The 12,233-nt window shown below is 40.9% G+C and overlaps 1 protein-coding gene across 5 annotated transcripts in view; it reads left to right on the forward strand.

The window, feature by feature from the left end:
• strbp (spermatid perinuclear RNA binding protein) overlaps positions 1-12,233 on the forward strand; it is an 82,996-nt gene that overhangs the window by 39,718 nt on the left and 31,045 nt on the right. For all 5 annotated transcript variants that reach the window (XM_030742443.1, XM_030742440.1, XM_030742445.1 and 2 more), the window contains exon 3: positions 6,268-6,446. In XM_030742443.1, coding sequence (XP_030598303.1) covers positions 6,444-6,446 — 3 coding nt within the window. In that variant the 5' untranslated portion in view covers positions 6,268-6,443. The remainder of the gene's footprint in view (positions 1-6,267; positions 6,447-12,233) is intronic.

The following is a 12,233-nucleotide window of genomic DNA, read 5'->3' on the forward strand; positions in this document are numbered from 1 at the left end:
GCTTCCACAGGAAATGTGGGGTGAGAGGGTAAGGAGCAGCCAGGTGCTGATAATCAAATACACATGATTAAGAGATTATCAACAAATGTCATCACCTCTATAAAAGCAGAAGATTTTGAAGTTTGTAGGTCTGGAGCATTTAAGTGTGTGTAACAGATTGCCAAAGAGGAAAAACATCAGCAGTGAACTTAAAGAAGACTTTGTTGCTGCCCATCAACCTGGGAAGGGTTGTGAGGCCATTTCCAAACAATTTTAAGTTCATCATTCATCAGTGAGAAAGATTATTCACAAACGGAAAACATTCGACACATCCCAAGGTCAGACTGTTCAATGCTCAGAAAAATTGCAAAAGAAAAAACCCAAGAGCTACTTCTCAGACTCTGCAGGCCTCCGCTAGCATGTTAAATCTTAAAGTTCATGACAGCACAATCAGAAAAAGACTGAACAAGAATGGCGTGTTTCGCAGGATTCCCAGGAGAAAGCCTCTTCTCTCTAAAAAGAACATGGCAGCACAGCTTAGGTTTGCAAAGGTGCATCTCAGCAAACCATATCTGGAACAATGTCGTTTGGACAGACAAGACCAAAGTGGAGATGTTTAGACATGATGCACAGCGCAACATTTGGCAAAAAACAAACACAGCATATCAGCACAAATACCTGAAACACATTGGTGGAAGGGTGATGATTTGGGCTTGTTTTGCACCCACAGGACCAGAGCACCTTGCAGTCATTGAGTTGACCATGAACTCCTCTGTACACCAAAGTATTCTAGAGTCCAATGTGAGGCCATCTGTCCAACTGCTAAAGGTTGGCCTAAACTGAGTCATGCAGCAGGACGATGATTCCAAGCACAGCAGCAAATCTACAACAGAATGGCAGAAAAAGAAAAGAATTAAGGTGTTGCCATGGCCCAGTCAAAGTCTAGACGTCAACCTGATTGAAATGCAGTGGCAGGACCTTAAAAGGACCTTAAGTTGTGGGACTGAAGATGCATCATGAAGAAGAGTGGGCCAAAAACTATTCCACAACAATATGAGAAACTGATAAAAATCATACAAAAAACAATTACTTCATGTTCCTTCTGGTTATTGGTGCTACACTCGATTGAATTATATGGTGAAGTTAGTTTTTCACACGCTGCTTCTACATTTTGTCTTAGTTTTTCTTAAATAAATAATGACACTGTTTGATATATCATACATTGCTGTTCTAAGATTGTGTTTTACTGATTTTAAAACCTAGATAATATTGTATTATGTGTTGATATGTCGAATCTTAGAATTGAAAGGGCACATGCTTTGTTTTCAGTGCAGTCAGTGAATTGTTTATGAAGCAAAGTGAAAAATGTAATATAGTTAGCTTTAGCAAACATGTCCTGTTGAGTTAAAAAAAAAAAATGTCCGTACAGACAAATAAAATCCCAAAATGTATTTAAAAAGAGAAGAACATTCACCTAACCCTAACCACACATGTTGAGAGAGCAACAAAAGAAATAGAGGGGTTCTAATGAAACTGCTTTAAGACTGGATGAGCTAAATTGATGCCGTGTCTGACTTTTTGTTTGAGACGATATCTAATTCCTAAAGCTGTTCAAGAAGCTTCTGTTTGGGTTAGAGCCCGAGGCTTCTTTAGTTATAATCACAGTGCAGATGGTTTTTATAGTAGATCATTAGTTTGGGGATTCTCTAAAACTTCCTAAAACAAACAAAAATGCACTTTTCTCATTTCAAATCATTTTGTGACAACAAAACATGTTTTATATTTTATGTTAATATCTAATCTGATACCAGAATTGTCAGCTGGTTCAACTCTGCGTCCATCTTCACTGTCACATTAGCTCCACTTTAACTGATTTCCATGGTGGAGGTGATTCGAATTTCCCTAAATAATCACTAGAGATCCACTTATCTGCCTGATGTTAACATCATTTTAGGTCGATGTTGATGGCTAACAGTTGCCACTTACTGGTTTGACTGGGTTTTTCGGAGCGGAGCAGAGTGAAGTAAAAATAGGCGTGTGTATTTCTCTATATGTTGTGTTGTAGCAATGCCTTCGGTAGCTGAAAAACAACAGCTTTTCCTTCTGTTGTGCTCACTGGAACGATTGTGTATGTATTGTCAAAATGCCAGAAATATTACACAATGAAGATATAGTCAAGGGTCTGGATCCAGGAAAATTTTACATAACATTTTATGTTGGAAGAAGAATGCCCTCAGAGTCTTATAATCTGATGGCATCCATCCATCATTCCATTCTTTCCACTTATCCAATTCAGGGTTGGGGGTGTGGAGCCTATCCCAGCTGCCATAGGGCAAGAGGCAGGGTACACCCTGGACAGGTTGCCAGTGTGTCGCAGGGCCAACACAGAGAGACAGACAACCATCCACGCTTACAGTATGGGCAATTTAGAATCATCAATTAACCTAACCCCACTAAATGCATGTCTTTGGACTCTGGGAGGAAACACAGAGAACCCGGAGAGAACCCACACAGACACAGGGAACACATGCAAACTTTACACAGCCAGATGGTGGATTTGGACCCAAGACCTTCTTGCTGTGAGGCAACAGTGCTAACCACTGCTCCACCATGAGAAAGGGAATGCATTGTGAAAATGAGCTCCGCCAACACTAATTAGCCCACTCTCTGTCTTTTGTCAATCCTCTGCTTCCCTTCCACTTCTCATCATATTTGATGGTTATCAGATGAGAGAGGTGTAAATTGCTACTCAGAGCTATCTCAGCAAATTCCCCATCTCCCTGCTATTTTGCCTTCATTTTTCTGTCTGTTGTCATCCCCCGTTTCTTATCTTCCACCTTATTCCTGTCTTCTCTGTATGGATGGAGTCACAAACTCTTGGAGAAGGAAGGACACAGCACAGGTGTATTTTCCCCTATGCATAAACTTCTGGGACGAATAAATTCAGTAACTGGAACTAAATTGAGATGATTTTGGTAAGCATGCCCGTGTGTGTGTGCGCGCCATGTGCAAATGTATGCATGTCTGTGGGTGCACATGCTAATGTCCATGAGCCCCTGCAAGCCAGCATTAATGAGGTAGGGCTTCTGCCAGTCCCCCGCCCTTCTCAGGAGAGTAACACACATTCACACGGTAATGACCCACCAGCATGGTGTGAATGAGAGGGGGGATGAAGTGGGGAGATGTACAAAAAGAAATGGAGGATGGATGCAGAGAAAAATTTAATCATTGGTCAGTGTGCGTCCAGCACCACAGGGGAGTTTATAAACAATGAGGTAGATATAGTTTGTACAGGCAGTGCACAGCCATTCATGTGAAAACCTGTTCTACTTAGACACCCTCAGTCCCAGTAGAAGACAGAGGAGTTTGTGCATACTGAAGGCCACATGAGTGTGAAGAATCACAGCTTTTCAAGCCTTGATTCAAATAAATGTAATTTTCTTTACTAATATTTTTAGACTATAATTTACCATAATGTGTTTTTCAGCATTGTACACTTGATTTTAATTAAAGAAAAATAAGGCAAGTGCCATGAGAGAGAAGTAAAAGAGAGGGGATTGGCGTTGCTCATTACTGAATTGTTCCGATAATGAGAATCGAATGGGGGCTGGCACTTTGTTATTATGCTTCTTGGCAGGGTGATTGTATTTGCCTGTGTTTGTGTGCACTATTATCATGTGCATACAGTCCTAAGTGGCCAAGGCATGTTGGAAGAGAACTCACCCCCCCCCTCCCTCCAGTGAGGGGCACTGGCTGTAAGTTAACTGACAAAACACAAGCTCACAAACACAGACGCTGCTGGTGCCAGGTGTATTGAGGAGGTAATAGTCAGGCCAGTGGCCAGCGGCTCAGAGAGGGAGAGCTGGAGAGAAAATGAGTTGCTGCTTCTGGTGTAGTCTTTTCGCCTGAGGGGCCAGCTCAATATCTGGAGTTGTTGTTTATCCGATTCCCCTGTCATCTTGCACCACTTTATACTTGTACTGTAGTTTACCACTTTCCCCCTTTTAGCCATTCTCTCTGTTCTCCATGCTCCGATACACCATCATTTCCAATTCTGTCATTTTTCTCAAACTGTTCTCAACATCTCGCGTCTCTTATTCTCTTTTCTCCTCTCTTGTTCTCATTCTTCCTGGATCTCACTGACTTTTCTAAGAGGCTATGGCACCACCCCAGTTTACTGTCCCAGCAGGTCTAATCCAGGAGGGACTAAAAAAATAACATGTGTTTATGTTCTCTGTCTTCTGACAGTACCCAAATAGAGCCCCAGGTGTCTGTGGTGTCTCTATGTCTGCTTCACGTGCTGCAGACAATGCTAAGAGTACTGTATTATCAACAATGAAGTCACTTCACTGCTGTGTGCTCACACTAATTCTAAATTACCACAAGCATCTTTCTGTGCATTATGTTGCATAAATACAAAAACAGAAATGTTTTCATATTGGTGCATATCTATATATATATATATATACCAATTCTCATATATCAGTGATAGGTCGGTATCCTTCTGTCCTATGAAAGCCTGCAAAATCTGATTTCTCTGAGATTATGAGTTTTGCATTCAAATCCAACCCTAGTGATGAGATTCTGCCCTTATTGTGTTCATTTTGGCTGCGTTTTTAGATTTCCTGCAGTCTTTAGATCAGAAGTCAGTTTTACTTTGTTCACTTTTTACTTCAAACATCTGTCAACATTTCAGTCAACAAAAACTTAAGCATTTCAGCATTTTATTTGAAAGCGAAGTCTGGGCATTGCAGCTGCAACCCATTATTTTATTAAAGCTTTATTTTTCTTATTTTCAAATACTGTTTGATCTCTGTTGCATAAGTAATAATAAAGATTTAGTTTGCAGTATTTTTGTTTTTGTAGTTACGTTAAAAAACAAAACAAAAAAAGTTGTGAAGGAATAATTTGGTGTGTCCCGCACAGGCGTGAACTTGCACCCCGAGTCTGGCAGGGCTTTGAGAAACCAGCCTGCGTGAACACATTCAGACATGCACAGCTCTGTAAATGTCATTGCTTTGGGTTGAGTGTGGCCAGATGCGCCTGTGTACTGTCACTAGTGATACTGTTGACATTTCATTTTGTGAATAGGAACGTTGTGTATCTGTTCACCTCAGCTTGCTCCGTGCTGATAAAACTGGCCTGTGTTTTCACAGAAATGCCGGATATTTAGTCAGAGTCACAAGATGAGCTAAGGTAGCAGTCACTTTAATTTACTTTTTGCAGTCATGAAGTAATTATAAAAGGCTTAGAAAACCATAAAGGTCATCTGTTTAGCAGCTGTTGAATCATTTATCATTTTTTTCTGCAGATCCTCTGCATCTTTTCAGTATTTCTTCACCGTCGCCTCTGTTTTTATTTCACTGAAAGTATTAAAAGCCAGGAAGAGATAAGGTTAGAAGTACCATTACTGTCACAATTGTTAGAAGGAGCACTCTGTAACATAACAACCTTCTTCACCAAGCCCTAAACACTGCAATTTTAGGTCCACTTCTGAGTTTTGTCAACCTCTTTTTTTTAAGTTTTTCCCTCCATCTCCCTCTTTATTGTGCACCCTGCAGTGAATTGAAAGGGCTGCACAATAAACCTCGCTACTTTAGGAAAAAGCTGAAGTCCCGTAGTCATTTTTTCACCCACTGTTGTCATTGCGTCCACTAATAAAGGGGTTGAAAATGTCACTGCGCACTATTCTGAATCTACTGACACGCTACAGCCATGTCGTTTTGCAAATAAAGACAATAAAGAGCAGTTTATAGGTGTGTCAGCTGGTTTGCATGCATGTATGAATCGAGGAGACCGTGTGATGCGTGCAACCAGTGTATGAAAACAAGCACATGTTTGTAATACATCCCCCACCCTCGGACTCCTGCCAGCTGATGAAAAATGAATGAAGGCCCGTGTGTGCGTGTCCCTGTGTTTGTGTCCACATGTCTATCTCCACTTGATCCAATCAGCCAATCTGTGAGATCTTTTACACAAAGACAGGCCTTGCACCCCTGCTGACAGGACTGTGTACATGTGAGTGAGAGACAGAGAGAGAGTGTAAGTGAGTTCAGCAGGTTTAGACAGACGTAGGTTGTAGATGCTAGAAGTGTGTGGTAGGCATGCTGTCATACATCTACCATCTTTTTTCCTGTTTTGTGATTTGTTTTATTTTGTAATATTAGCCATTGAATAGGTCTACATATCTTCCTTAGAAGAAACAGCCAATTTATCTCTAACACATCCTCCTTAAAGTATTGAAGCATCGATCATTTCTCCTCCTTTCTTTGTTTCTCCATCTCTCAGAAGTATACCCTCTTGTAGCGTGGCGGCCAGAGTGAAAGAAGAGCACATGAGGAGCGGAAACGACGTGGCATCAACATCCTGACCGGTAACCTTCCTTCTGCACTCCACCACGTGCCCAGCAACTTCAGAAGTGACTGTCAGCAGGAAGGAAACAAGCGACCCCTCCTCCTGCAGGCATGGTAATATACACTCTCTGTCTGTAATTGCTGGAAGTTTGTGTGTATGGCTGTGTGTGTGGCTAGTGGATTATCGAAAGGAGTCCTTCAAACTATGTGATGTAAGATAAGTTGTTCTAGTCATGACAACGGAGAGCATGTGTCAGTGATAGAGAGATACAGTAGAAACTAGATAATAGATTGTGGAGACAGGTGGTTTTCGGTGTGCAAGTAGAAAATTTGAGCCTATACATTATCATTGGGGAAAGAAGAGAATGAAAGAGAGAAAGGAAGCTAGGAAAATGAAGATAATAAAGGAAAGCGTAGAAAAATGGAGGGTGGTGAAAGAGAGAAAAAGAGCAGTTTAATCACTGGCATTTTCTAGATGGCAGGTAACTTTGTGGATTTGTTCTGTATTATATCTTCATATTACTTGTTCTACATTGTTACACCAGTGCACAATCACTTGCTGACATGCTGAATGAGGTGTAGACTTGAGGTTTGTTCCTTACATAAGCAAAGGCACAAGAGAGACATGCTACACAAGGAAAATGATGCCATAAAAAGAACAACCATGTTTAGGAGGAGGAGGAGGAGGAGGAGAGGATGGCTGAAGAGATCAAAGAGAGTAGTGGAGGGAGAGGATGACAAGTGGAAGCAGATAAGACCATAAAAACATAATTCAGGGACAGGAGCATGAGACATGAAAAGTATAAAGGATGTTGCAAGCAAAAAGTGGGGTAGAAAAGGAAGGTTAAGAGCCTGAGAGAGAAAGAGAGAGGTAGAGCACGAGTGAAGGGATTGATTAATGGTCTTGGCCTGTGACAGTGGGAGCTGTTCCCTCAAGGGTGGTAGTGGTGGGGGGAGTAGAAAGCGTGGAAAAAGATGAATTATTAAAAACTAGAACAAGAGAATGGAGGAAAAATGAGGACAAAAACAAAGTACATAGAAGAGAGATATCTAGTGTGTGTGTGTGTGTGTGTGTGTGTGTGTGTGTGTGTGTGGGTGGGTGTGTGTGTGTGGGGGGTGGGGGGGTAAAGAAGGAGTAAAGAAAAAAGATGCTGGGGAGGAGAATCATGAATGATTGAGAGAAATGGAAAGATGTTACTGAAGGTGCTGATGTTGGACATTGCAGAAGAGGTCACATGACTAAGCTCATAAATAACCTGTGCATGCCTGTGTTGCAAAAACAGTACTGTGATTAATCCCAAGTTTTGGTGATGCAGCAAATACTGACCTTGGCCAGGGTGTCACTGCAGAAAACACAAAAGACGCCAAACAGCTTTTTTTCGACAGGTTTTCACTCAGCTTTCTGCATTTGTTAAACACACCTACCCAAAATTTTGTTTGGGCTTCATTCTTTTGTATCCGTCCTGCTTCTTGGATAGGCATCCATCACACTGGCAACACTCTGGCAATATCTAGTCACTAGGGGAAAACGTGCATTCCCTGACTGGTTGGCAAGTGTTTGCAAGAGGTTGCTGGCTGTCCCTGGTTGAAATCCATCGCAAAGAAGGTCCTGCATAAAAACTTCCTTGTTATTGCTTTAATTGGTTGCAGATTGCTGCAGTTGCCCATTGTTTGCATTGCAGAAGCTGATTGTCTGCCAACGCGTGCTAACTTGAAGAAGTGTGACACAAACCAGAGATGGAGAACGTTAGCCTTCAGTGTAAAAGGTGTGCCTTAGCACTGAAACAACACCTTTCATAAGGTGCAGCTTTAGTAGTTGAAGGCAAATGTTCACTATTACTGGTTTGTTTTGCACTTTTCACAGTTTCACTACTACTTAGCAAGTAGTTTGCAAGTCTTTGCAGACAAGTTGCCGTCTTCCATATAAACTAAAGGCAACAGCAAGAATCTACTAGCAACCAAAGCAACAGCCACGAGGCCTTTGGTGCAGCACTGTATGCCACTGTACAACCACTTTCACCTAATGAGAGCAAGCAACCATTTGCCAAGCTGTCAGGGAATACACATTTTTACCTTGCAACCAGTACTTCCAGGGGTAATAGTTGCCAGGGGGCTACTGACCAGTCTCTAGGCCTGCATCAATGGGGCTTTAGCAATCGATTTCTCAGTGACTACCAGTGACCTCCAGCAGTCCCTTGCAACCAGCTGGGAAATACTCATTTTTCCCTAGCAACTGGTGGTTGCCAGATGGTCACCAGCTACTCTCTAGGCCTGTGTGACTGAAGCCCTTGCTGAGTCCTTGTACTTGTCATCATTTGTTAACCCTCCATTTCTGGGGCACTTCAGAAGGGGCAATGTGAAGCACTGTTTTGTGTTTGTTTGTTACATTTACTAGAAGACACTCAAATTAAAAGTTCATATAATTTATGTGTTTTTGTGACATTATTTTTTTATTTTATACAATATTCTGGTATATTTTTCACATGTAGATATGGCACTGCTTAATACTTTATAAGTATGCCCCAAAACAGTGCAGTGTCAGCTCATCTGCTTTAAGCACCCAGGTCATAATATTTTACAGTCAGGCAATAAACCTTTTAAGCCATTCTGACATATTACCAGGAGCAAAGGACAGGGATTTAAAAAAAATCCAATCCTTTATTGCAAAGTAGGTTGGGTACTGTAGTTTGGAGGGGGGTGGGGGTTATAAGCTTGACTGATTACAGCAGGTATTAGATGAATTAGATGAATGTCATCCTGGCTGAAACACGTTTAGTAATATTGATGGTGTGCTCAACAGTCCATAAGGTTTTATAGTATTCTCTGTTTCCCATTTCATCCCATGTTTATCAGAGCTCCTGAGAGGCTTGCTATGAAGCACCTATTTGATATTTTGCTGCCGCCATTAGTGTGATTTTTGTTTATATATTTTGACGTATGTGTAGCCTGCTATTGTGAGTGTGTGTAATTTGAAAAACAGCAAGGAAAGGGGAGTGAACAATAAAACAGGATAGAGGAGTGTGGTGGGCCGGCGTACCAAGCAGAGTGCAGATAAATCACAGGCTGAATTTTTAATGCAATCTCCCCTTGGCTGCTGGATGTTGCAGAGGAGGCACAGCGATGTTTTTTTCAGTATTTCTTGTCCCTTCACTCCTGGCCTCTATTGTGACAGCTTTTTTTTTTATCTCCTTCAACTCCTCATGGTTTCATGTGGTGTTAAAGACATGTGACATTTTTTCAAGCACCACTTCTGAATTTTTTATTTTTATTTTGCCAGATATTTATAGGCAGTGATTTGTTTTTCTGGGTTTCAGTGTAGCTTCACTGTGGCCTGTGTTGTCAGCTGCAGTACAAACAAACCTTTGTTTCCTCTGCAGCCTGGTAAAAATATTAAAATCCTTCTTTTTTTAACCTCCCTCCATCTCCTGCAGATTTGTCACTTCAGTTTTCCTTGTTTGGTCCTCTTTTCTCCCTTATCTCATATTCTCTACTCACGTTATCTTGTACTGTGTGCTGAGCACTCACATAGCACGTCAGGCACATGACTTATTAAAAGTAAAAGTACACACCTCATCAGACCCCCTGTCTGAGCAAACACACACATGCAGTACAATGAAAAATAATTGGCTTTAGATGCATCCCTGGCAAATTTTTGTGTAGAGTACCCTTCCCGAGGTAAATAATATTGCTCCAGCAAGTCTTGTCCTTGGCATTGGGACATAATTTATAGCAGATGGCTACAGAGAGACAGGTTGAAGCAAGAGAAGCCTAAAAGAGACTGGCAGTAATGGAGAGGAAAGACATCAGATTCTGATGCTTCTTAAGTGAAGTAGCTGCTACTGACAGGCTGCGTGCCTGGCTGCAACACCTTGAACTCAAATGGTGTTACTGCAAGGCATTGGGGACTGAATGAGGGGTGATGGATGAAAGTAATGAAAGTGTGTGTGTGTTATTTGGTTGTGTGGGTTTTATGCACATCATCCAAATTTAAGGAGTGATGCAAGTATTAACAAATTTGTTGGGTTGTCACCGTAAGTAGTACACTTTCTTGCACTGGTGTGTGTGCACATTAGTTTAGTACACGGTAAGCTGTAAATGCTGTGTATGTAATGCAGTTATGTAACACGGAGCTGCCAGCTGGTTAGCTTTACCGGAGCATGAAATGGAGAGTAATTGGTAAGTGTGTGGTCTAAAAGCTCTATGCAACAATGGCATATGAAGGTATATGCAGACACACACATTACATGGTTTGTGCTGGTGGCTTTCAGACAGTTAGGATTTAACAATTAAAAATGTGCATGTCTGTGTCTAGTTCAGTTGCAGGGGGAAGAACTTCAGTATTTATTATGTTACTCACCATGTAGGTATCTAAAGTCAGGTGCAAAGGTGACACTGAAAAAGAAGCATGCAGGGGAAAAGATATGACAAATCACACAATCATTCAACTTTAAACAGACTTATTGGAAAGAGTATTACAGAAAAATTTTCTTCCTTTCTTTTCTTTGAGCTTTACTTGAAAAAAGCAATTTTATTATTAATTTGTTTAAATTTTGGTTACAACCTGTTTGATTGTTCATATACTGGCAAATTTAGCCACAGCTGTTTTTCAAATGTATACAAATGTATACAACATTGTTTCAGTAAAAGTCTCCCAGGCTCTGATGTTTCCTAAGGGCATGGTACAGTATGCAGAATCCTCCATTCTTAAAATCTTGTCAAAATAAAACCAGATTTAACAAATTACATTAATTCAAATATGCGCACAGTACATATCAAGTATACTATTGCATAATAAGTTACTGGTTAACCTTCAGTGTGAGAAAGATGAATATAAATCAGTCACTAAATGAAGAAGAGTCTGATGATAGTGAAATTTCAGGAATGATTCTGGATGTGATAGGTCATCATCTAACTGCTGTGATAGTTAACCATGTACTTTCATAATAATACCAAATACATTCTAATACCCAGAAAGTTTTTAGGTACACACTGACCCCCTACAGTTCCTGTTAAACGCTTTAACCCCTACTGTAACTGCTATGCAGATTTAACTGTGCGTATATGCTGCTGTGTTTATCTTCCTACAGCCATTAAAATGCATACCGAAAACAGAATGTGCTGGAATTGGACACAAACTGATATTGACACTGGGGGCTGTTACAGGCATCGGGATCATGATCCCTGTGTTTTAATTATCACACATGCTCACAGGACAGGGGAGCGCATTGTGCAGTTGACCGCCAATTTATATGTCGGTCATTTTTAACGCAGTAATCTCTAACAAGATTGCACTGATAGTGCATCAGTCTGCCATTACAAATTAATATTGATCAAAACATTCCCAAATCATCCCATTAATCTGATAAATCACTACACCCATTCGGTAGCTTGCTTATCATCTCACTAAATGTCTAAATATCTCGGGGGGTTTAGTCTTGTCAGTGAGCCTTTCTTAACTGCTCTGATTTACATGGTGATCGGAGCAGCTGGGTAACAACCCCCCCCTCCCCCTCTGTCGAGCAGCACCGGCTCACATACATAGATACAGACACTCTCCTTGCAATGTGGTTTATGGCTGCAGAAGCTTCCATTAGCAACAGCTCATAAAGTTTGCAACCATCGGTCTGTTAAACACTTCTGGGAAGACATACAAGCATGAGGTAGTCTCTGCACTCAAGGTACACAAAGACACTCTCACAGAAGGTACTTTACTTGTACAGTAATTTTCACTTAAGCCACAACACAGTTTTATTTATTTTTTTCTATAAAGACAATGGGTACAGTTTTAATTTCTAATTTTTTTTGGTGGCCTGCAGTTTCTGTTTTTTAATTTGTTTCACTGAAGCAGCTTTCAAAAGTTCTGCGATAATCCCTTTTTAATTAACAAAAAGCGTTCGTGTA

Source organism: Archocentrus centrarchus, chromosome 12, assembly GCF_007364275.1.
Source record: "Archocentrus centrarchus isolate MPI-CPG fArcCen1 chromosome 12, fArcCen1, whole genome shotgun sequence".
Taxonomy (NCBI): domain Eukaryota; kingdom Metazoa; phylum Chordata; class Actinopteri; order Cichliformes; family Cichlidae; genus Archocentrus; species Archocentrus centrarchus.